We start from the raw sequence: 25,270 nt of genomic DNA, 5'->3' as shown, positions 1-25,270 counted from the left end.
TGTTCAACAAAATTACATCCCATTGAAAAACAAAAAGTCAGCAACAAAGGCCCATCCGTGGCTCACTCAGGAAGTTAAGGATAGTATCAGATTAAACAGGCTTACAATTTAGCAAAATAGAGTAGCTAAATCTGAGGATTGGGAGTGTTTTAGAAACCAGCAAAGGGCCACCAAAAAGTTGACAAAAAGGAAAAAAAAAACAGTAAGCTAGCCAGTAATATAAAAACAGATTGTAAGAGCTTTTATAGGTAAATAAAAAGGAAGAGAGTAGCTAAAGCAAACATTGGTCTCTTAGAAGCAGAGACAGGAGAAATTGTCATGGGGAATGAGGAAATGGCAGAGGCATTGAACAAATATTTTGTGTCTGTCTTCACAGTAGCAGATACAAGTTCCATACCAGAAATAGACAGCAACCTAGGGGCTAAAAAGAGTGAGGAAATTAAGAACATTCATATCAGCAAAGAAAAAGTATTGGAGAAACTTAAAGGACTAAAACCTGACAAGTCTCCAGGATCCGATGGCCTACACTTTAGCGTTCTAAAAAAGATAGCTGCAGAGATAGTGGATTCGCTACCTATGATTTTCCAAAATTCCTTAGATTCAGGAACGGTCCCATCAGATTGTAAATTGGCAAATGTCACACCACTTTTCAAGAAAGGAGGGAGAGAGAAAACATAACTACAGGCCAGTTAGCCTAAAATCAGTCATTTGGAAATTGCTGAAAGCTATTACTAAGGAAATCTTGACAAGGCACTTAGAAAAGCACAGTATGATTAGAATAAGTCAACATGGTTTTACTAAAGGGAAATTCTGTTTGACAAATTTATTAGAGATTTTTGAGGATATAACTAGTAGAGTAGATAAAGGGGAAGCAGTCTATGTAGTATCTTTCCAAAAGCCACAAAAAAGGTTAATAGGCAAGACAAGGGCTCATGGTGTTGGGGGTAATATATTAGCACGGATAGATGATTGGTTAACAGGAAGTAACAAGTGGACAGAAACAGAGCATTTTTAAGTTGGCAGGCAGTGGAGTGCTACAAGGATCAGTGCTGGACTTCAGCTACTTACAATCTATATTAATGATTTAGGCGGAGAGAGAGAGAGTAATGTATCTAGGTTTGCTGATGATCAAAGGTAGGTGGAAAGGTAAGCCATGGGGAGGACACAGAGGCTGCAAAGAGATATTGACAGGTTAAGTGAGTGGGCAACAAGATGGCAGATTAAGTATAATGTAGGGAAGTGTGAAGTTATTCACTTTGGTCGTAAGAATAGAAAAGCAGATTTTTTTTTTAAAAAAGGTGTAAAACTTGTAAGTGTCAATGTTCAAAGAGATTTGGGTGTGCTTGTACAAGGAACGCAGAAAGTTAATTGCTTGTTGTACCTGCATGTTAGGAAGGCAAATGGCATGTTGACCTTTATTACCATGGGACTGGAGTACATGGATAGATGATAGATAAGGAAGTATTGCTACAATTGTACAGCGTTTTGGTGAGACCACATCTGGAGTACTGTGTGCAGTTTTGGTCTCCACATTTAAAAAAGGATATACTTGCATTGGAGGCGGTACAGTGAAGGTTTACTAGATTGGTCCCTGGGATGAGGGGTTGTCCTGTGATCAGAGGCTAAGTAAATTGGGCCTACATTCTCTGGAGTTTAGAAGAATAAGGGGTAATCTCATTGAAACATACAAGATTCTAAAAGGGTTGGATAGGGTAGACAGATTATTTCCACTGGTCGGGGAATCTAAAACATGGGGGCACAGTCTCATGATAAAGGGCCGATCATTTTGGACTGAGATGAGGAGAAATTACTTCATTCAAAGAGTTGTGAATCTTTGGAATTCTCAACCCCAGAGGGTTGTGAATGCTCCATCGTTGAATACATTTAAGGCTGGGATAGACAGATTTTTGATCTCTCAGGGAATCAGAGGATACGACGAGTGGGCAGGTTAAAACCCAATATCTGCCATGATGGTTTTGAATGGCGAAGCAGACTTGATGGGCCATATTGTCTATCTGTGCTCCTATTTCTTGTGTTTTGTGGCTTAAAAGGGGAGACAGGGCAAGGTAAGTTCAGATAAAGACCAGGCAAGTGTCATGTTCAGTTCTGGATATCTGCTGAGTTAGTTGTGCTCAGTTGAAACAGCAACAGAGCTTCAAAATAAAATGGTCCCAGTACCTTTCGACTATGGAAGGAGGAAAAGAAAATGTCTTCCAAGAGGCCCAGTCCTGAGGAAAGTTGGACAAGAACAGGATCAGGCTCAGATATTACGCTCTGCAAGGGTGAAAATCCAAATCAACATTCACATGAACAATGATTACTTGGCAAGGTACCAGAGGGCTGCTGCTATCATCAGTGAAACCACAGCCCAGGAGGAGGCAAGAAAAGGGTGATAATTGACAAAAAAGTTCCAATTATATGGTCCGACACCAAAGTTAAACTCACAGCTATCTAGTTTCCTTTCAAATGACCATTTGTGCTCAAAATGATTTCTCATCCTCAGATTCTTTCTCCATAAACTTTGTGATTTTGTCTTCTCTCCCACACAGTTTCTTCATACAATATTTTGCAGCTGATTCCAACCTATATTCAATAGCTTTCTTCAGATCAGATTTACATCAGTATTAGTCTACCATGTCGTCCAACATTGTTTTAGTTACCAGTTACTGACACGAGGATAGGAAATATCAATGTAGAAACTAAAATGCACTCATTAGGATATTTAGATATTTATTTAAGCAAGTGTTCACATAAATAGCGTTCCAAAATGAATAGCTATGTTGCCTATAATTTGCAAACTTAGTGCAAAAGCATCAGCTGTTTAAAATACCTTTGAACCAATTAATTGCATTTTGAAAGAAAAGGAATTTAATGCATAGATTTCCTTATTCAGAAAATAATGACTGCCTCCCATTATGAAATAGCTGACAGTGATGACAAAACTTCAATGCAATGAATACTTTAAAATTTACTGGAAAATGTCCTACGCTGAGGGGCCAACATTTTATTATATATTGCCCAAAATCTACATGACTGAAAGGTTTTTTTTGAAACACACAAAATAACTGACTTACCATTGCAACATAGTTGAATTTACGAATTACTTGACGTATTCTCTTCATCTCTTCATCCAGGTTACAAGCCCAGACCTCACAGATTCTTTGGCTGTGATCTACTGTCGCTGCTGGCATATTGCCGAATTCAAATAGCAGTCATCAAAGCACTACACCTTCAGGTGGGGCAGTTGTCTATGAGGAAGTCCAAACTTATTACTGACCTCACACCCTATATTTACCTTCAAAACAGAAAATGGTGAAAATCAGAATGTGGAAAAAAAAATGAAACAAATCAAGCAATAGGATTTCAATACAAACACAATGTTGAAATAATCACTGTGCAAGTTTCTGAAATTCTAGTTCATGAGCATATAAAAATCTAGAATTAAAAAGCTAGTCTAGTCTAATGATGGTCATGAAACCATTGTCAATTGTTGTAAAAACCCAGCTGGTTCATTAATGTCCTTTAGGGAAAGAAATCTGCTGTCCTTACCTGGTCTGGCCTATATGTGACTCCAGACCCACAGCAATGTGGTTGACTCTTACATGCCCTCTGAAATGGCCGAGCAAACCACTCAGTTGGATCTAATTGCTACAAAGTCAATAAGGAATGAAACGGACCACACAGGTGAGGAACGTCAATGTCCATCACCATGAATGGCTCGGTAGTACCACTACTGACCAAGCTGGCCGAGTCCTAAAGGACATAGCTGCTAGACTGGGTCTGGGGGAGGTGGTGAGGGACCCAAGAGGGAAAAATATACTTGATCTCAACCTCACTAATCTGCCTGCCGCAGACGCATCTCTCCATGACAGTATTGGTAGGAATGACCATCACACAGTCCTTGTGGAGACAAAGTCCCGTCTTCACATTGAGGATACCCTCCATTGTGTTGTGTGGCACTACCACCATGCTAAATGGGATAGATTTCAAACAGATCCAGTAATGCAAAACTGGGCAGCCATGAGGTGCTGTGGGCCATCAGCAGCAGCAGAATTGTACTCAACCACAATCTGTAACCTCAGGGCCCAGCATATCCCCCAATCTACCATTACCATCAAGCCAGGGGATCAACCCTGGTTCAAAGAAGAGTGCCAGACAGCATGCCAGGAGCAGCACCAGGCATACCTCAAAAAGAGGCGTCAACCTTGTGAATCTACAACCCAGGACTACTTGCATGCCAAACAGCATGCAATAGACAGAGCAAAGTAATCCCATAACCAACGGATCAGATCTAAACTCTGCAGTCCTGCCATATCCAGTCATGAATGGTGGTGGACAATTAAACAACTAACTGGAGGAGGCTCCACAAATATCCCCATCCTCAATGATGGGGGAGCTCAGCACAAAAGATAAGGCTGAAGCATTTCCAACAATCTTCAGCTGGAAGTGCCAAGTAGATGATCCATCTCAGCCTCCTCCTGAAGTCCCCAGCATTACAGATGCCAGACTTCAGCCAATTCGATTCACTACACGTGATAAAATGGGATGACTGAAGGCACTGGATACTGGAAAGGTTATGCACCCTGAACATTCCAACAACAGTACTGAAGACCTGTGCTCCAGAACTTGCCGCTCTCCTAGCCAAGCTGTTCCAGTACAGTTTCAACACTGGCACCTACCCGGCAATGTGGAAAATTGCTCAGGTATGTCCTGTCCACAAATAGTAGGACAAGACCAACCCAGCCAACAACCGCCCCATCAGTCTACTTTCAAATCATCAGTAAAGTGAAGGACGGTGTCGTCGACAGTGTTATCAAGTAGCACTTGCTTAGCAATAATCTGCTCACTGACACACAGTTTGGGTTCCGCCAGGGCCACTGAGCTCCAGAGCTCCTTACAGCCTTGGTTCAAGCATTGACAAAAGAGCTGAACTCCAGAAGTGAGGTGAGAGTGACTGCCCTTGACATCAAGGCAGCATGTGACCGAGTATGGCATCAAGGAGCCCTAGCAAAACTGGAGTCAATGGGAATCAGGGGGAAAACTCTCTGCTGGTTGGAATCGTACCTAACTCAAAGAAAGATGAAATAAAAACAAGAAATGCTGGAAATACTCAACAGTCTGGCAGCATCTGTGGAGAGAGAAGCAGAGTTAACGTTTCAGGTCAGTGACCATTCTTCAAATATTAGAAATGTAAAAGGTTATAAGTAAAGCGGGGGTGGCGCAAGAGATAACAAAGCAGAAGGTGTAAATAGGACAAGGTCACAGAATAGCTGACCAGATGGTCGTGGAGCAAAAGCAAACAATATGTTAATGGCATGTTGAAAGACAAAAAATTAGTACTGATAGGGTGTTAATGGACTGAAATTGAAAAGCCCCAAGTGCAAACATGAAAAAAAAGTGAGTAAGCAAACTGAACAAACTATGAAATAAAATAAACAAAAAAATATATAAAAAAAGAAAAAAATAACTAAAAATAAAAGTAAAATGGGGGGCCCCATCATGCTCTGAAATTATTGAACTCAATGTTCAGTCCGACAGGCTGTAGTGTGCCTATCGGTAAATGAGATGATGTTCCTTGAGCTTGCGTTGATGTTCACTGGAACACTGCAGCAATCCCAGGACAGAGATGTGAGCATGAGAGCAGGGGGGAGTGTTGAAATGACAAGCAACCGGAAGCTCGGGGTCCTGCTTGCGGACTGAGCGGAGGTGTTCCGCAAAGCAGTCACCCAGTCTGCGTCTGGTCTCCCCAGTGTAGAGGATACCACATTGTGAGCAGCGAATACAGTACACTACATTGAAAGTACAAGTAAATCGCTGCTTCACCTGAAAGAAAGATGGTTGTGGTTGTTGCAGGTCAATCATCTCAGCTCCAGGACATCACTGCAGGAGTTCCTCAGGGTAGTGTCCTAGGCCCAAACATCTTCAACTGCTTCAATGACATTCCTTCCAATACAAGGTCAGAAGTGGAGATGTTCACTGATTGCACAATGTTCAGTACCATTTGCAACTCCTCAGATACTGAAGCAGTCCGTGTAGAAATGCAGCAAGACCTGGACAATATCCAGGCTTGGGCTGATAAGTGGCAAGTAACATTCATGCCACATAAGTGCCAGGCAATGACCATCTCCAACAAGAGAGAATCTAACCATCTCCCCTTGACATTCAATGGCATTACAATCGCTAAATCCCCCACTATCAACATCCTAGGGGTTATCATTGACCAGAAACTGAACTGGAGTAGTCATATAAATACCATGGATACAAGAGCAGGTCAGAAGCTAGGAATCCTGCAGCGAGTAACTCACCTCCTGACTCCCCAAAAGCTGTCCACCATCTACAAGGCACAAGTTAGGAGTGTGATGGAATACTCTCCACTTGCTTGGATGGCTACAGCTCCAACAACACTCAAGAAGCTCAACACCATCCAGGACAAAGCAGCCCCCTTGATTGGCTCCCTATCCACCACATTCAACATTCACTCCCTCCACCACCGACACACAGTGGCAGCAGTGTGTACCATCTACAATGTGTAACATGCACTGCAGCAACACACCAACGCTCCTTAGACAACACCTTCCAAACACACAACCTCTACCACCTAGAAGGACAAGGGCATCAGATGCATGGGAACACCATCCTGACTTGGAACTATATTGCCATTACTTCACTGTCGCTGGGTCAAAATCCTGGAACTCCCTTCCCACCACTACTGTAGGTGTACCTACCCAACATGGACTGCAGCTGATCAAGAAGGCAGCTCACCACCACCTTCTCAAGGGCAATTAGGGATGGACAATAAATGCTGGCTTAGCCAGCAATGCCCACATCCCAGGAATGAATAAAGAAAAATTCTCCAAATGCAAGTTCCTCAACACCTGAAGAGTCTTTTTGAATACTGTAAGAAAATGTGTATTTTTTTCAGAGGAACAAATATGTTTAATATCTGAAGACTTACCCAAGAACTTTAATAATACACCTGATCTCATCATACACCAAACCAAAGGCAGATTTTATTTTTTCATTTCATTGAGTACTTTGCAAAACATAAATGAATGATTATGACCCTAAAAACAATTATCCAGAAAGGCAGGATAAAATGTAACCACATCAGCAAATACCTGACTGCACTCTTAGTACAATAACTTACATTTATATACCAACTTCAACATAAAAAAAGGTGCTTCACAAAAGCATAATCAAACAAGTATCAACATTGAACAAAAGGAAGTGGCTCAAAATAAAAGTTTGGCCTAAGAGGTGGGTCTTAAAGGAAAAGAGGGAAGCGCAGAGACAGTGTTTTAGGGAGGGAATTCCAGAGTGTAGGGCGTAGATGTATGAAGGCACACCTGCCAATGGTGGGATGAAAAGAATGCGGTTGCACAACAAGCCAGAATTGGAGGAATACAGAGTTTTCAGTGCATTGTAGGGCTGGAGAAGGTTACAGAGATAGGGATAGACAAAACCATGAAGGGATTTAAACAGAAATAAGTAGAATTTTAGGTCAGCGGGCACCTTCTTGAATGAGCTGAAGGATAGAACAATCAGGACAGCATTGGAATAGTCAAGTCTGGAGGTTACAAAGGAATGAATCAGTGTTTCAGCAGCAGATAGGCTAAAGCAGAGGAAACCAATTGATGTTAGAGGTGTAAGTAGGTGATCTTTGTGATGGGGAGGATGAGGTTGGAAACTCAGTTCATGGTTGAATAGGATGCAGGGGTTGTGGACAGACTGGCTCAACCTAAAACAGTGATCAAGGGTGGAATTGAAAACAGAAAATGCTGGAAATACTCAGTAGGTCTGGCAGCATCTGTGGAGAGAAATAGAGTTAATGTTTCAGGTCTGTGACCTTTCATCAGAATTCTTGGATAGAGTACGAAATTTGTGAGAGGCCAAAGACGATAGTGGTGGCTTCCTAACTTTTAACTGAAAGAAATAGCAGCTCATCCAGAATTGCATTTGAGACAAGCTGTCTGACAACTGAGGCAGTGAAGCAGTTGAGAGGGGTGGTGGTCATCAGGTAGAGCTGGGTGCCAACAGTAGCATACATGTGGCACCTGGTCCTGGGTCTTTGGATAGTGTAATTTAGGAGCAGTATGCAAAAGAGGAAGAGAAGGGGACCAAAGATAGATCTTTGGAAGACTCGAGGCAACAATGTGAGAGTAGAAAGAAAAGTCATTACTGGAGCTGTTGGCTATGACAGGATAGCTAAGAATGGAACCAAGTGAGGATAGTCTCACTGAGCTGGACAATGGAGAAGACGCAATGGCAGGGAATGGCATGGTCAACTATGTCAAAGGCAACAGAGAGGTCCAGGAATGTTGGGATAGTGTTTCATGGTCAAAGTGACAGAGGATGTTATTTGTGACTTTGATTAAGCTAATTTCAGTGCTGTAGTAGGGATGGACATCTTATTGAAGAGATTCAAACATGGAGTTGCAGAAAAGATGGGTACAGTTTGGGCTGCTAGAGATGGGAGTGATAGTTTTGCAAAGACAGAAGATTTGTGGGTCATAAGTAGATTGTTGTACTGTTTTCTAACAAGTAGCTTATAAATAGAATCTCTGTTTGAGGTTGGCTAGAAAAATTAAGAAAATTGCCAGGAAAAATCAAAGTATTTGGGTTTGGAGTGGAGAAATGCTGCTCAGAATTCTGTTCCATATTCAGCATCAGAATGGATGCAGTCAGCTATATTTAATGCAAAGCTGCTCAGAATTTTACCAGAGTGCATACCCCAAAAACAGCAGTTTTCTACAGCGATGGAAAATCATCCCTTTCAACATAGTGTATTTTTTTAAAAATTAATAGAGGAAAGGATGTAACATTTTATTCCTCTTTTAAGATTGGAAATTTTTGTTTTGTTACACATGCATCTGATCCAATAGCAACATAAAGCAGGTCAGAGACTCGGTATTCTGCCCTGTGTTGCTCAACTCCTGACTCCCCAAGGCCTTTCCACCACCCATAAGGTACAAGCCAGGAATGTGCTGGAATTCTGTCCACTTGCCTGGCTGGGTGCAGCTGCTACAAACAGTTCACTTGCTTGGAACTCCCCCCACTAGCTGAAACATCGATTCCCTCCACCATTGGCGTACCGTGGCTGCAGCTCATATGACAAAATCCACTACAGCAACTTGCCAAGTATACTTCAGCAGCATCTCCTAAACCCATGACCTCCATCACCTTGAAAAATAGGATCGCCTCCAAATTTCCCTTCAAGTCACACACCTGACTGAATTAAACATATATCATGGTTCTTCATTGTTGCTGGGCCAAAATCCTTGAATTCCCTACCTAAAAGCACTATAAACACCCCTTCACCACAAATTGCAACAGTTCAAGAAGCCAACAGCAACTTCTCCATGGCAAGTAGGGCTGAGCAATAAATGCTGATACTCACAAGTCAAGAACAAATAAAAAATATGGATAATAGATTAAAGTAGAGGCTTTTAACTTCACACAGGGAGAAAATATTTGAGGGAGAGTTTTTGCAAAGTACTCTAACTCGTCTTCTGAGTTACCACTTAAAGCAGTTTTCCAACATGTCACCTGCCTAGGTAGGAATGGAACAGTATAATTTCAGAATGAAACTTAATATTTCTGACAGTAACTCCATTTGAACCCTGATTCAGCATCCCAATGTTACAAAACAACCAGACATGACAGAGAAACTTTGTAGCCATTAAGAGGGGGAGCAATAAACAATAGAATGATACAATAAAGCTTGAAAAATACAATAAACACTACAAAATAATCTGGGAATGTGTTCATACAAGCAACACCCTCTAAGGAGGAAATCTTTAGAACATCTTCCAAGCTAAAAGTTGTTACAGCCAATACAGATAAACTAAGGATCTTTCTATAATGGTGGTCTATGTATGAAGACACATCTCATTTGAAGTCATTTCCATATAATTCAGCTGTACTTTCAGATACTTTGTTGAGAACATGACAGGACTTTAAAGTCAAGTTCTCAATGCACTTTAGGTTTAAATATCCATGTACCTTACTTCCAAATAAAACTAACCATGTCAATAATACTACTCAACGCAAAATCGCAACATAGTTATACTACATATAACGACTGATCCTTGCAAAAGTCATTGCAATATTTGAGCCTGAAGTTTTAAACATAAAACTTATGTTAAACATACAACTTATGTTTAAAACTCCATCACCAAACTGGCTCTTGCCGATGAGAATTACTTATATCCAATTCTTTTCAACACAAATTTTGATCGTTTGCTTTAAGTGATAAAACTGGATGTCTGAACGCCTTAAATATCAGGACGCGTAGGTTATTTTAAAACAAGTCCCACCCACACTCTCTACCTCGCCAAGTAAACAATTAACTTTGCTTTACAATCCATTCCCAACATATTAATCATGTTATGCACATGCGGAAGCCTGCAGCCATGTTTTGGTCACATTGACTGTCTTTAATAACACACCAGCTTAGTTTAGAGAAGGTCCAATTCCGAAGATAAGTTGTTTGTTATTATCAGTGAGACACACGGACTGTGGAAGTGGGAATTCCGTCCCTTTTAGATGAAAGTGAACATTCCAAACAAAAAAAAATGCAGCTCTATTAATGGTGAACACACATTTTAAGAGTTGCCGTTTGTAGGGCGTTGGTTTTACCTGCGTCAGATAACAGCAGGCTCTGGTAACTCTTTAACTATTAAAAAACGAGCCCGTCTCCTCACTGTCTCAACACCCCATTCACATCCTCCATTAGGGCCACCGCGCAACCCTCTGACGACATCGAATCATGCGCATTCACCTTTCAACTTTCCACCGCCGAGTTTTGAAAAAAACACAATTGATACGAATTTCCATTGGACAGAACCAAACATCGTGTGTTAAAAAGTTAAAGATTCACAGTTTGACTCTTGAAAGATTTTTATTTGATTCGGTTCAGATGTGGGGATGGACGTCTACACAGATGTTGATGACACACTACACAGTGTGCTCGGTGGGTGGAAGCGGGATATGCGCAGCTGCATTTGCTATCTGATTTCTGCCTGCAGTCGCGCGTAAGAGTGGCCTAGCAAATGGCAGGCATAGCAGTTGTTAGTTAACGAGTCTGGTTGTTGAGCCTGGGCCCGTGGTCACGCTGAGCTAGTAGTATGAACTGGATTTTCCCGTTATCGAAAAGCGGCGGTAGTGGCGCAGGACACCTGCCGCCTCTCACCAACTTACAGCAGCAACGTCAGCGTCAGATAGAGTCGGTGAAAGCCTCGCACAGCGGGTGAGTGAGGGGTCCCGCCCGGCCTGGGTCTTTAGCCCCGTTTGTGTTGGTGTTCGGCGTTGTGAACAGAGCGGCTGCGGCCGCGGCCGCGGCCGCAGTCACAGTAAATGGGAGAGTTTCTGTAGATGTTTCTGAGGTCAATCAACGATCAGCCCTGCAAATTTCTCCTGGGTGTCTGTCTGATTATTGTGTATGTGTATCTAAAAGATTATATTTATAACCTTAGGTGAATATGCTAACATATGCACTATAGATGGCATTGATGTGGATTAGTTCATAATGATGAAAAGCAAGAAGTACGTCTCCTTCACTCCACCCCGTGTTTTAGCCTAACATGTTAGTAACTAATGGGTGTTAATTTCAGAAAACCACCTATTTTTAGTTTTTTAATCTCTATGACATGAATCAGCAGATCAAGCTCTTATTCAGCAGAACAGGCAGTCCAACACGCTTAAAGGTCGTATTTGCCTGACTCCAGTAATTGAAAGCAAAATGATTACTTGACAAGTGGTTTTGGAGGTATATATTTTTGAAAGGGCCATAAAGAAGAGATAGCATATATTGTAAACAAAACAAATCTTTCGGGTCTTTTCAAAAGCGGATAGTTCCATAGAGGTTACACCACTCTTCGTCATAGTTGAGTAGAAATGCTTACTTTCTTATGTGGAGATGATTTTTGGCTGCATTGGTGGAAGTTATTAACCCATTGGTTTTAGGGCTTACGGTTTTTTTTGTGTTCTCAATCATTCAAATTTCAGTAACTCAAATGTCCCTTGCATAGTTTGAAATGGGAGGAATTTAGGTTTGGTTGCTGGTATCCATCTCACTCCAGGAGCTTAAAATTAAAAAATTACTCAAGCCTTTGCTAAATATGAGCATGTTTATCTGATTTTCTTAAGGAAACCAATTCAATAAGGCTCGAGAAATTGTGCATGTACTGAAAGGACTGGAATGTTGCCTCATTTCCTGTTTGTGAAATATGACTTTAGGATCTAGTTTCATTTTGTAAAGGTACATGCCTGACTCTGCGTCAATATCTTGTGACCAGCAACTTTAAAAATATTTCAAAGCCAAAAGCTGTGTTATTTAAACTCCCAATTAGTCCTGTGACACACTGCTATTGTCTGTTCCTCAGTTAAACTGATTTACCAGCATTAAATCTACATTTGGACTTTTTCTACATCTCTTAAAATGTGCATTATTTGTTCCTCTTAACATCCTAAATTAGTTGTAAATTTAATATTCTCAGATTCTGTTATGCGCCAGTTATAAAAATTAGCATGTTTTTTGAGACACAAATGGATCTGGGTGTCAGAGTGCATGAATCACAAAAAGTTAGTATGCAGGTACAGCAAGTAATTAGGAAAGCTAATAGAATGTTATTGTTTATTGCAAGGGGAATTGAATACAAAAGTAGGGAGGCTATGTTTCACTTAAACAGGGCATTGGTGAGACCACATCTGGAGTATTGTGTACAGTATTGGTCTCCTTATTTAAGGAAGGATTGAAATGCGTTGGAAATAGTTCAGAGAAGGTTTACTAGACTAATACCTGAAATGGGTGATATAAAAACAAGAAATGCTGGAAATACTCAGCAGGTCTGGCGGCCTCTGTGGAGAGAGAAGCAGAGTTAACATTTCAGGTCAGTGACCTTTAGTGATAAAAGCCAGTAGCACCAAGTTCTGCCAACTTTGACCTCTGTACTTGGGCAAGGCAGAGCTTTATGCATGTACACTTCAATCCTGTCTTGTGGACTTATAAGTAAATATATTAAAGAAATGTAGTGGAAAGCTTTGGAACTTGCATAGAAATATATTTAGCAGTTAGCAGAGAAGCAGACTTGAGGAAGACATACAGACTGGTGAAATGAACAGACACATGGCAGATGCTACTTAATGCGAGATGTGTGAAGGAAAACAAATTGGTACAATTTTAATGGGGTGTATGAACGGAGAGACCTAGGGGGTTCACATACACAAATCTTTGAAGGCAGCAGCACAGTTTGGTAAGGTTTTTTTTAAAAAAAAAGCATTTGTGATCACTTTAGGAAGGATGTTAAGGCCTTGGGGAGGGTGCAGAGGAGATTTACCAGCATAATACTAGGGATGAGGGACTTCAGTTATGTGGAGAGACGAGAGAAGGATTGCTCTCCTTCAGTCGGTGAAGGGGAGATTTAACAGGTGTTCAAAATTGTGAGGGGTTTTGATAGAGTAAATAAAGAGAAACAGTTTCCACTGACAAAAGGGTTAGTAACCAGAGGGGACAAATTTGAGAATTGGGGGAAAAAATCAGAGGGAAATGAGTTTTTTTTTATGCAGCAAGTTGTTGTGATCTGGAATACACTGTTCAAGAGGCTGGTGGAAGCAGATTCAATAGTAACATTCAGGAGGGAATTGGATATGTATTTGAAAAAGGGAAAAATAGCATGGTTAGAGAGAAAAGAGTCTTATAAGTTGTGGGCCTAATCCAATAGCACTTTCACAATGATTGCCTTCTGTACTGTATATTTCTACCATATGATTATAATGACAAGACGTCCTAAAGCAGCGAACAGCAGAATTTGTTACAACAAATTTAAATTAGAACAAAATGTGCTCATTTTTATGACAACTGACCTCAGAAAACCAATACAGAACATTTTTGCAGTGGATACACCAATGAATTTTTTCAAAAGGGAGCAGTAGTACCAGTGAATTATTAAATTAATGCAGCATTGGGTAGCAGTAATTAATGCAGTAAAGGAACAACAAAAATGAACAAATTAATGGAACAGTAGGCATCAGAGATATTAATAACTTCATTTGAGCAGCCGAACACCAAGAAATTAATCAAGTAGTGGACACCAGTAGTTGGTTTCAGCAGCCATTTACTTTTCAAAACAGAGTGACTATTGTATTTTCTAACCCTATAAGCTAAGTTTACAAAAAAGGCTTTGTGAAAGAACGAATGCATGTGTGTTGTGTTGTGTGTGTGTCTGCGACTTATATAGAATAATATAGGTATAGTTGCATACATTGGTTTCGCCATCACAAAGGATAATGGGGACCCAGAGGATAGCCACCATATGACCAGGGACAACAAACATAATGGATAGGCTGATCCTGAAATCCACAACCACTCATTATACCACGAGAGGAAAACAAACTTGGATTAAGGCAGGCTTTAGCTCAGAATCTAGGAGCATCAGATGACTCAAAATGTTATGGGGATGACTGCAAACGGGTATACTGTCCAGTGTGCTACATCTCAAGTACTATCTCCAGTTCTGGTCACCAAGAAATGAGGGGAAGAGTCAAGTGCTGGGTGCAGCGCAGAGAAGGGCAATGAGGTTGATCTCCTGTATAAGTGGTACCACTTATCAGGAAAGACTAAAAATAAATTGGGAAAATTACTTTAAATTGGAAGAGTAGGACAAAGAGTCACCTTAAAAGGCAAATATAGGACTGATTATCAAAGTTTTTCTTCATTCTGTATGTTGATTACCTTTTGTGTAAACATGTCAGTGATGGAGGCCTGGAATTGTTGAAGAACCAACTAAATACTGTGCAAGGTTACATAAAACAGGTGTGGTTTATACCCCCTTCTAAGGTGGGAACAGACTTGGCAGCACAAAGCTTGTGAATCGACTTTATTGAGATAAAGGTCAAGACAAGTTTATTAAGTTTTCAGATTAACCATAGTCACAAACTCAGGCAGTAATTAACTGTCTTAACACAGATAATACCCATATTAGAAACTGAACAGCAGACTGCATGACTCTTTCTCTTGCAACTTTTGATCTTCAAGTTTTTGGTTGGTCTCTCTTGTTTCTTGTTGTTCGAAAATTCTCTGCTGTCCAGTATCAAAGGCAAGACTTCTTTTATCCTTGCAACTTTCCAATTAACCCTCCCTTCTCCCAATCAGTGATTAGTCTTGTATTAAAGTATGCCTTTCATGGCCAACCAACCAAGGAGCATTTTATGATGGTTGCAAACCTTTCAAATTTGTGTAAGTTGTACCCCTTTGTAGAGGCCTGCTCAGGTCGGGAATCAAAGAACCTGACCCAAACCACAGCGGACCCGAACCCACCCCAACCCGAGCTTGACCCAACTGTCCGTTTACTTACCTTCCTAACACCGCACCTGCAAGAAGCTGCAGCGCATGCGTGATGATGTCATAGTGGCGTCGTTTGCTCACTGCGCAGACTCCGTTTCGCCCTGGACACCTAGCTCAGGTAAGTCTTTTTTTTAATTTCAGTACTTGCCAGCAGAGCACTTACTGTGTGTGTCCGGCCTGGCCCAGCCCGACTCGGCCCGACCCGACCTGAGCCCCGAGCCCGAAAGGCATACCCTGAAGACGGGCCCGACCCGACCTCGACGATAAGTCGTCTGGTTCGGGTCGGGTAGCAGGCCTGTACCCCTTTGTGTCAGCTCAATGCTGCTGCATTTCAAGGTTCCTTAACTCATTACGAGACAAATCTACACAGAAGCTGTTTTTACTGTCTGCTCTCAAAGTCTCACCCTTTTACTGCAAATAAGCATTTTAAAACTTGATGTGATCTCCCAGAATCCCTCTACCCTGACATCTTGTCCATGCTGTGCCGTATTTCCTAAGTTTTTCCACTTTATCGTACTACAAAGAAGGGTTCTAATAAAGTTAAATGTTAGTTTATAATATTGTCAGTTGTTCGTTTATAATAGCTAGATTTTAACAATTCGTACTCTGGTTAGTTACTTTTAGTAACCTAATAATCTTACAACTACAATGGATTCATTGGCAGCAGTGTAACTGTCCATCTAATGCAGCACCTGTACTGGTATAAGAGTGTAATTAAGTTATATCTGCAGTTTCTATTATAAGTGTGGTCAAAGAAATTTATAATGAAAAATGTTGGCAGAAATTGTGTGAAGACATAAGATTTCTCATCTATTAGAATGCCATAAAAGGGGAACATAGGAGCAGACTATTCAGCCCATGAGCCTGCAACGCCATTCAATACGATCATGGCTGATCATCCACTTCAGAGCCTTTTTTCCACACTATCACATATCCCTTTGTCATTGGTATTTAGAAATCTGTCAATCTCTACTTTAAACATACTCAATGACAGAGACTCCACAGTCCTCTGGGATAGAGAATTCCAAAGATTCGCAACCCTCTGAGTGAAGAAATTTCTTCTCATCTCGGTCCTAAGTGGCTTCCCCCTTATTTTGAAATTGCGTCCCCTGGTTCTAGACTCCCCAACCAGGGGGAACATCTTAGCTGCACCTAGCCTGTCAATCCATTTAAACATTTTGTAGGTTTCGATGAGATCACCTCTCATTCTTTGAAACTCTAGAGAATGCAAGCCCAGTTTCTCCAATCTCTCTCCATAGGATAGTCCTGCCAACCAGGGAATAAATATGGTAAATCTTCATTGCACTCCCTCTATGGCAATAATATCCTTCCTAAGGTAAGGGGACCAAAACTGCACACAGTACTCCAGGTGCAGTCTAACCAAGGTTCTATACAATTGAAGCAAGACATCGCTACTCCTGCATTCAAATCCTCTCTCGATAAAGGCTAACATACGATTACCCTTCTTAACTGCTTGCGGCATCTGCACGTTCGCTTTCAGTCACTTATTGGTGAGGACACCCAGGTCCCTTTGTATATCTACACTTTCTAATCTCTTACCATTTAAGAAATACTCTGCACATCTGTTCCTCCAACCAAACTGGATAACCTCCCATTTTGCGCATTATATTCCATCTGCCATGTTCATGCGGTACTCCATTAGTCACAGCCTGCCAATGCGAGAATGACCTGTTTACTCCATGCCAGTGTGTATATATAATATATATATCCAACCTTCTTGCATTATTTATAATTCTCCCCAAGCCAAGCTACAAAATTCCTAGAGCAGGAGCTTACAGCTCATATAAATTTACAGTACCAAAATGGGATATTCAGCTGTACAGGTCTGCTAGTGTTTATGCTGCACATGAGCCGCCTCCAACCATTTCCTCTCTCCCTAACAGCATATCCTTCTTTCTCCCTCATACTTATCTAGCTTTCCTTCGATGTATCTGAGATATGGTTATTAAAGGCAGCAGGATTTTTTTAAAAAAGAGACAACCTGAATCTTTTGGTTTTCAATCTAGAGTCATAGAATGTACAAGTAAAAACAATATTAGATTTCACAAGGTTGCAATTGGAACATTGTATACTGTTTTGGCACCCCATTATAGGAAGGGTATAAAAGCAATGCTTCTGGCTGCTTTAAGCGCTACGGATGTTAACTCGCTGGGGGCTTTCTTGTAGTTCAGCAGTGCAATGCGCTTAGCAGCTATGACAGGTTCCAGCTCTTCAAAATGAGATTGAAATCAGTCTGCATTCCTCTTCGCACGTTTGCCATAGGTGGTCAAAGCTGACTCATAGATGGCATCTCTGATGTGGGCCCACTTGGTCTCAGCATCCCCTGTGGGAGTGTTTTTGAAGGGCTTTTACAAGTGAATTTAGAAATTTTTGTAACAGCTGTGGATGAGAAATTCTGCTCGTGTTGATGCGCGGGTGGCCCTTCTGCTTGGAGTGATGCAGCTTCTTTGGTTTGAGTCTAACCTTGCTGCACACCAGGAAGTGGTCGGTGTCGCAGTCCGCACTGTGGAAGCTGTGTGTGATTTGAACGCTGTTTAAAGAGACTCGCCTTGTGACGATGAGGTCCAGCTGGTGCCAACGACGCGATCTTGGGTGCCTCCATGAAATCTGGTGACAGGGTTTAGTGTGAAAGAACGAGTTGATGATGCAGAGGTTATGATAGGTACACAACTTAAGCAGTCTCTGTCGATTGTCATTCATCCTTCCAACGCCATAGCGCCCAAGGCAGGAGGGCCATGAGTCATGGTCAGCCCCAACCCTGGCATTAAAGTCCCCCAGCAGGAACAGGTGTTCGGTATTGGGGATGCTACTAATGATATTATGGAGTTCCTCATAGAACTGGTCTTTAGCTTCAGGTGGGGAGCAGAGTGTTGGAGCATAGATGCTGAGTAGGTGTAGTGGACCAGAGTCGGTGAGCAGTCGGCTGGACAGTATGTGTTCCGAGCCATTTGAGGGTGGCTCTATCATGCTGAGCAAGGAGTTTCTGATGGCGAAGCCCACTCCATGCTGTCTTTGTTCTTCAGGATCCCTACCCTGCCAGAAGAAGGTGTAGTCTTGCTCTCTTAGAGATCCGCTCGCAGGGAGGCGAGTCTCCTGAAGTGCTGTAATGTCCACATTGAGTCAACTGAGCTCGTTGTTAATGATGGCGGTCTTCCGAGAATCGTTGATTTGTGTAAGGTCTTCCGACAGGCACTGCACAAAGAACAGCCAGGCGCTGCGCAAATGACTACTGGCAACACCTATGCAGTCATATTCAGCTGGCCTCAGACACCGGAAATGTCAGAGGAATGTATGATGGCATTAAAGCTTTTGGGCCAACCAAGAAGATCACCCCCCTCAAATCTAAATCGGGGACACAATTACTGACCAACGCAAGCAAATGGACCGCTGGGTGGAGCACTACCTAGAACTGTACTCCAGGGAAAATGTTGTCACTGAGACTGCCCTCAATGCAGCCCAGTCTCTGCCAGTCATGGATGAGCTGGACGTACAGCCACAAATTCGGAACTCAGTGATGCCATTGATTCTCTAGCCAGCGGAAAAGGCCCTGGGAAGGACGGCATTACCCCTGAAATCGAGTGCCAAGCCTGCTATAATCTCAGCACTCCATGAACTGCTTTGCCTGTGCTGGGACGAGGGAGCAGTACCTCAGGACATGCGCGATGCCAATATCATCACCCTCTATAAAAACAAAGGTGACCGCTACCGTGGAATCTCCCTGCTCAGTATAGTGGGGAAAGTCTTTGCTCGAGTCGCTTTAAACATGCTCCAGAAGCTGGCCGAGCGTGTCTACCCTGAGGCACAGTGGCTTTCGTGCCGAGAGATCGACTATTGACATGCTGTTCTCCCTTCGTCAGATACAGGAGAAATGCCGCGAATAACAGATGCCCCTCTGCATTGCTTTCATTGATCTCACCAAAGCCTTTGATCTCGTCAGCAGACGTGGCCTCTTCAGACTACTAGAAAAGATCGGATGTTCGTCAAGGCTACTAAGTATCATCACCTCATTCCATGACAATATGAAAGGCACAATTCAGCATAGCGGCGCCTCATCAGACCCCTTTCCTATCCTGAGTGGTGTGAAACAGGGGTGTGTTCTCGCACCCACACTGGGATTTTCTTCTCCCTGCTGCTCTCGCATGCGTTCAAGTCTTCTGAAGAAGGAATTTTCCTCCACACAAGATCAGGGGGCAGGTTGTTCAACCTTGCCCGTCTAAGAGCAAAGTCCAAAGTACAGAAAGTCCTCATCAGGGAGCTCCTCTTTGCTGACGATGTTGCTTTAACATCTCACGCTGAAGAGTGTCTGCAGAGTCTCATCGACAGGTTTACGGCTGCCTGCAATGAATTTGGCCTAACCATCAGCCGCCATAAAACAAACATCATGGGACAGGACGTCAGAAATGCTCCATCCATCAATATCGGCGACCACGCTCTGGAAGTGGTTCAAGAGTTCACCTACCTAGGCTCAACTATCACCAGTAACCTGTCTCTCGATGCAGAAATCAACAAGCGCATGGGAAAGGCTTCCACTCCTATGTCCAGACTGGCCAAGAGAGTGTGGGGAAAATGGCGCACTGACGTGGAACACAAAAGTCCGCGTGTATCAAGCCTGTGTCCTCAGTACCTTGCTGTACGGCAGCAAGGCCTGGACAACGTATGTCAGCCAAGAGCGACGTCTCAATTCATTCCATCTTCGCTGCCTCCGCAGAATCCTTGGCATCAGGTGGCAGGACCGTATCTCCAACACAGAAGTCCTCGAGGCGGCCAAGATCCCCAGCTTATGCGCACTACTGAGTCAGTGGCGCTTGAGATGGCTTGGCCATGTGAGCCGCATGGAAGATGGCAGGATCCCCAAAGACACATTGTACAGTGAGCTCGCCACTGGTATCAGACCCACCGGCCGTCCATGTCTCCGCTTTAAAGACGTCTGCAAACGCGACATGAAGTCCTGTGACATTGATCACAAGTCATGGGAGTCAGTTGCCAGCAATCGCCAGAGCTGGCGGGCAGCCATAAAGGCGGGGCTAAAGTGTGGCGAGTCGAAGAGACTTAGCCGTTGGCAGGAAAAAAGACAAGTGCAAGGGGAGAGCCAGCTGTGTAACAGACCCGACAACCAATTTGTTCTGCAGCACCTGTGGAAGAGTCTTACTCTAGAATTGGCCTTTATAGCCACTCCAGGCGCTGCACCACAAACCACTGACCACCTCCAGGCGCTTACCCATTGTCTCTCGAGACAAGGAGGCCAAAGAGATAAAAGCAATGGAAAAGCTGCAGCATGGATTCACTGGAGATGATGAATTAGTTATGAAATGAGGCTTGTAAAGTTAGGAATTTCTTCATAGCCAATGTGATTTAAGGGGTAACTCAATGGAGGCCTTCAAGGATATGATGGATGACACTAAGATAGATAGTGATTTTCTCTCTGCTGACCAGTGGAAAAAGTACAGAAATGTAACATTCACATAATGAACTAAAGGGGAGGTTAGGAAAAGATCATTGCATAGAAGGTAGTAAAATTGTGGCAGCTACAAATCATTGTTCAAGCAGTCTCCATGAATTAATTAAAAGAGGAATGAGATAGCTACTGGGGAGAAAAGAAATATTGAAGAATTTGGGAAACAAATAGAAGAATGGGATTAAATTAGGTTGGGAAAAACAGCAAAAACTTGATTGGCTGAATAGCCCGTTTCTTTGCTATACCATTCAATTAAACCAATTCACAGAATAATAGAAGTCATAGAGAGATACAGCACAGAAACGGGCCCTTTGGCCCACCGAGTCCGTGCGGACCATCAACCACCCATTTATACTAATCCTACATTAATCCCATTTTCCCCTCACGTCCCCACCTTCCCTCAATTCTCCTACCACCTACCTACATTATGGGCAATTTTTTTTTTTACAATGGCCAACTTACCTATCGACCCAAAAGTCTTTGGCATGTGGGAGGAAACCAGAGCATCCGGAGGAAACCCACGCAGTCACGGAAAACTTGCAAACTCCGCACAGGCAGTACCTGGAACCAAACCTGGTCGCTGGAGCTGTGAGGTTGCGGTGCTAACCATTGCGCCACTGTCCCACCCCGGTTACGTATAATTGCCCAGATGAATATAATTTTGTGTGTGTATGTGTATATATGTAATGGAGGAGGGAATGAGGCTTTGGAAAATCACTCCACAGCACCAAAGTCTGCAAGTACATCATTACAAGCAATTGTTTATATACAGATTTCCATTAAAAATATTTATATCAGCAGTTTGTGTTAAATGTCATGATTTTTGGTCAAACTTTCATGTCAACAGAAAGTATAATTACTCATATATCACTAATTACAAATATTTATTTCTGTATAGGATAGTGGAAATACAGAAGGATGTGGAATACAGACTGCCTTTTACAGCAAACAATAAAACAATCAATTTAAACATGTAAGTATAATCAAGCTCAAGTTGGCGATATTAATTTTATATAAAGTACATTCATGCAAGCAGATTTTTTCACATTTTTATAGTATATGATAAGAAAATCTAGAAGAACTAACTAGACTCTAATAGCTTTAACATTCCCCCTGCCATATTGTCAGCCTGCTATTACTTTAAAAGTCATTGCGGTGGAGAGTTTGACAGACTTAGAGGGTTGGATTTTAACCGCCCGCCGCCAGAGGGCAGAAAAAAACGCGACCTGCATGCACGGGGCCCACGTCAAGGAGCTGCCGTGATTCCAAACGCAGCAGCTCATTAGCATGGCCAGGGTGGCTGCACCCCCCCCCCCCCACCCCTCACCAGTGGTGTGGAGGGGGCGGTCGAGATGTCGCCTGCAACAGCGAACGGTGCCAATGCACAGGCGCCGCTGCCATTTTTAAAGGGCTTCGAGCCCCAAATGCAATGTAAAATTCTTAAAGGGCTGGTTAGTGTACATTTTAAAAAAATGAATTTAAAAGTTTTCCCATGCCGTCTCCACGGCCCCCATTCAGCCTTCCCACTCTCCGCCCCCAAATACTTACCGTCATTAAATAACCTCTTTTCACCCCACCCCCCCAAAGTTCAGAGCTTTTATTCTTTACCCCTTCCCATCACGCCCCCCCAAACCAATCCAAGGAGGTTGACCCCTCTCTCCCCACCCTCCCACGCTGGAATAATGTTCCTCCTCCCCGCTCCCCACATGAGTTGCCCCTCGTTTCCCCAAATGGGGATGCGAAGGCACATATGGAAATCGTGGTCGCGTCACCGAGCGGCGGGGCAGCCGCCACGAAGCCTTGCCACTGCCAAGATCGGTACGGGGCCTGCCGGCGTCCTGGTTGGTGGCGAGCCTCCTCCGTTCCTATCTTAATTGCGCCCCCTGCCGCCGTTCCCGGTGTCGGAGAGGCTTTAAAATCCAGCCCAGAGTTTTTTTCTTGAAGAATGGTATGTTGGTTGGTCTGAAAGCTCTATGAATAGAGGTTTGACATTCCCAGCAAGAAGGGCTGAGTTCAAATGTTCACAACACTTGATCAAATTGACTGATTTATTTCCTTGATTAAAAAGATGCAACTCTGAAACAAAAACAAAAAAATCTAAAAACACAACAGGGTGGTCAGATCTGTGGAGAGATGCCAGGTTTGAGGCAGGATTCTTCAGAACTGGGAAAATGAAAGATAAGCAAGCATTTCATTAGAGTCAGAAGAAAGGGAGATAGGAAAAGAGCAAATAGAAACTCACAAATACCAAAAGGAAGTTATTGTGTTGAATTCCCTCCATTCTGTTTTTTTTAAAAAAGGAGATTTAGTTCAAATAGATCATCTGTCAAGCAATAGAGAAACATTTTTTAAAAGGACGAGTAGCTGTGACAAGAGGCCCACTGAAGGGAAAAGGTGAGAAAATAGAAGAAATTGAAAGTCCGAGAAAACCTTCAGATCAAGCCATGAGGTTTGAACAGTGCATTGCCAGTCCTGAAAAGTATATTTGTTGAAAAAGTGAATTTCAGTAAATACACTCAAAAAGGGAAAAAGATAAAAATGGAGGTGAACAGGACGCAAGACCATTGTGTTTCTCAGAGGGGAAAGAACATCCCTATGCCTTGCATTCCTGAGTCTGGGAAATTAATGAGGGAAAATAAGGAGATGGCAGATGAATTGAACAGGTATTTTGCATCAGTCTTCACAATAGAGGACATGAGTAACATCCCAGAAATAGCTGTAAATCAGGAAATGGAAGGGAGGGAAGACTTAAGAAAATGGCATTCACCAGGGAAGTGATACTGAGCAATTGTTGGAGCTGCAGTTGACAAGTCCCCGGCTCCTGATAGACTTCATCTTAGGGTCCTAAAAGAAGTGCCTAGTGAGATAGTTGATGTGTTGGTTTAGTTTTCCAAAATTTCCTAGTTTCGGGGAAGATTCTATTCGATTGGAAAATAACAAATGTAACTCCTTTATTCAAAAAGGGAGACAGAAAGTAGGCAAGTACAGGCCAGTCTTAGGAAAAATGTTAGAAGCTATTATTAAAGATGTTATAGCTGGGCACTTAGAAAAAGTCACGGTAATCAGGTAGAGTCAGAATTGTTTTGTGAAAGTAAAATCATGTTTAACCAATTTATTAGAGCTCTTTGAAGAAGTAACGTGCTGTGGATAAAAGGGAACCAGTGGATATACTGTACTTCGATTTCTAGAAGGCGCCTAGATAAGGTGCCACATCAAAAGTTATTGCGGAAAATAAAAGCTCAAGGTGTCGGGGGTAACATATTGGCAAGGATAGAAGATTGGCTAGCTAACAGGAAACAGTAGGCATAAATGGGTCATTTTCTGGTTGGCAAGATGTAACGAGTGGTGTGCCACAGGGATCAGTGCTGGGACCTCAACTTTTTACAGTTCACATAAGTGACTTGGATGAAGGGACCGAAGGTATGGTTGCTAAATTTGCTGATGACACAAAGATAGATAGGAAAATAAGTTGTGAAGAGGACGTAAGGAGGCTACGAAATAGATAGGTTAAGTGAGTGGGCAAAGATCTGGCAGATGAAGTAAAATGTGGGAAAATGAGAAGTTGTCCATTTTGACAGGAAGAATAAAAAAGAAGCATATTATCTAAATGGTCAGAGATTGCAGAACTCTGAGATGTAAAGGGATTTGGGTGTCCTTGTACATGATTGCAAAAGGTTAGTATGCAGGTTCAGCAAGTAATTAGGAAAGCTAATGGAATGTTATAGTTTATTGCGAGGGTAATTGAATACAAAACTAGGGAGATTATGCTTCAGTTATATAGGGCATTGGTGAGACCACATCTGGAGTACTGTGTACAGTATTGGTCTCCTTATTTAAGAAAGGATGTAAATACATTGGAAGCAGTTCAGAGAGGTTTACTAGACTAATACCTGGAATGGGCAGGTTGTCTTATGAGGAAAGGTTGGACAGGTGAGGCTTTTAAAAGTAAGAGGCAACTTGTTTGAAACATAGAAGATCCTGAGGGGTCTTGACAGGTTGGATGTGGAAAGGATGTTTCCCCTTGTGGGAGGATCTAGAACTAGGAGTCACTATTTAAAAATAAGGGGTCTCCCATTTAAGACAGATGAGGAGCAGATGAGGAGAAACTTTTCTCTCCAAGGGTTGTGAGTTTTTGGAACTCTCTTCCTCAAAAGGCAGTGGAAGCACAGTCTTTAAATATTTTTAAGGCAGAGATAGATAGATAGATTCTTGATGAGCAAGAGCATGAAAGGTTATCGGGGGTAGGCAGGAATGTGGATTTGAGGTTGCAATCAGATCAGCCATGATCTTATTGAATGGTGGAGCAGGCTCAAGGGGCCGAGTGGCCTACTCCTGCTCCTAATTCATATGAGCAGCAGTAAATATATATTAATAAAAAGCAAGGAATGCACATATTGTTTTAAGGTTATAGGTTACACAACCAATTTAGACTTGGACTATCTGTTTTTGTT

General features: G+C 42.4%; 2 protein-coding genes across 6 annotated transcripts in view; one reads left to right on the top strand and one right to left on the bottom strand.

The window, feature by feature from the left end:
* The window catches only part of cnot7 (CCR4-NOT transcription complex, subunit 7), a 67,152-nt gene extending 56,401 nt beyond the window's left edge, over positions 1-10,751 (bottom strand). The window contains exons 1-2 of one of the 2 annotated variants that reach the window (XM_068034768.1): positions 10,639-10,751; positions 3,075-3,295 (exon numbers count right to left, since the gene is read on the bottom strand). In XM_068034768.1, the coding sequence (XP_067890869.1) occupies positions 3,075-3,191 (117 nt within the window). In that variant the 5' untranslated portion in view covers positions 3,192-3,295; positions 10,639-10,751. Of the gene's footprint in view, positions 1-3,074; positions 3,296-10,448; positions 10,617-10,638 lie in introns of those variants that run through there. The other variant, XM_068034777.1, reaches the window with a different exon arrangement.
* Positions 10,752-10,959: 208 nt separating this feature from the next.
* Positions 10,960-25,270, top strand: part of vps37a (VPS37A subunit of ESCRT-I) — a 49,679-nt gene continuing 35,368 nt past the window's right edge. For 3 of the 4 annotated variants that reach the window (XM_068034746.1, XM_068034727.1, XM_068034737.1), the window contains exons 1-2: positions 10,961-11,248; positions 21,718-21,792. In XM_068034746.1, the coding sequence (XP_067890847.1) occupies positions 11,127-11,248; positions 21,718-21,792 (197 nt within the window). In that variant the 5' untranslated portion in view covers positions 10,961-11,126. Of the gene's footprint in view, positions 11,249-21,717; positions 21,793-25,270 lie in introns of all 4 variants that reach the window. The other variant, XM_068034756.1, reaches the window with a different exon arrangement.

The sequence above is a fragment of the Heterodontus francisci genome, chromosome 1, assembly GCF_036365525.1.
Source record: "Heterodontus francisci isolate sHetFra1 chromosome 1, sHetFra1.hap1, whole genome shotgun sequence".
NCBI classification, from domain to species: Eukaryota; Metazoa; Chordata; class Chondrichthyes; order Heterodontiformes; family Heterodontidae; genus Heterodontus; species Heterodontus francisci.
This window is presented reverse-complemented; position numbering and strand designations above follow the sequence as displayed.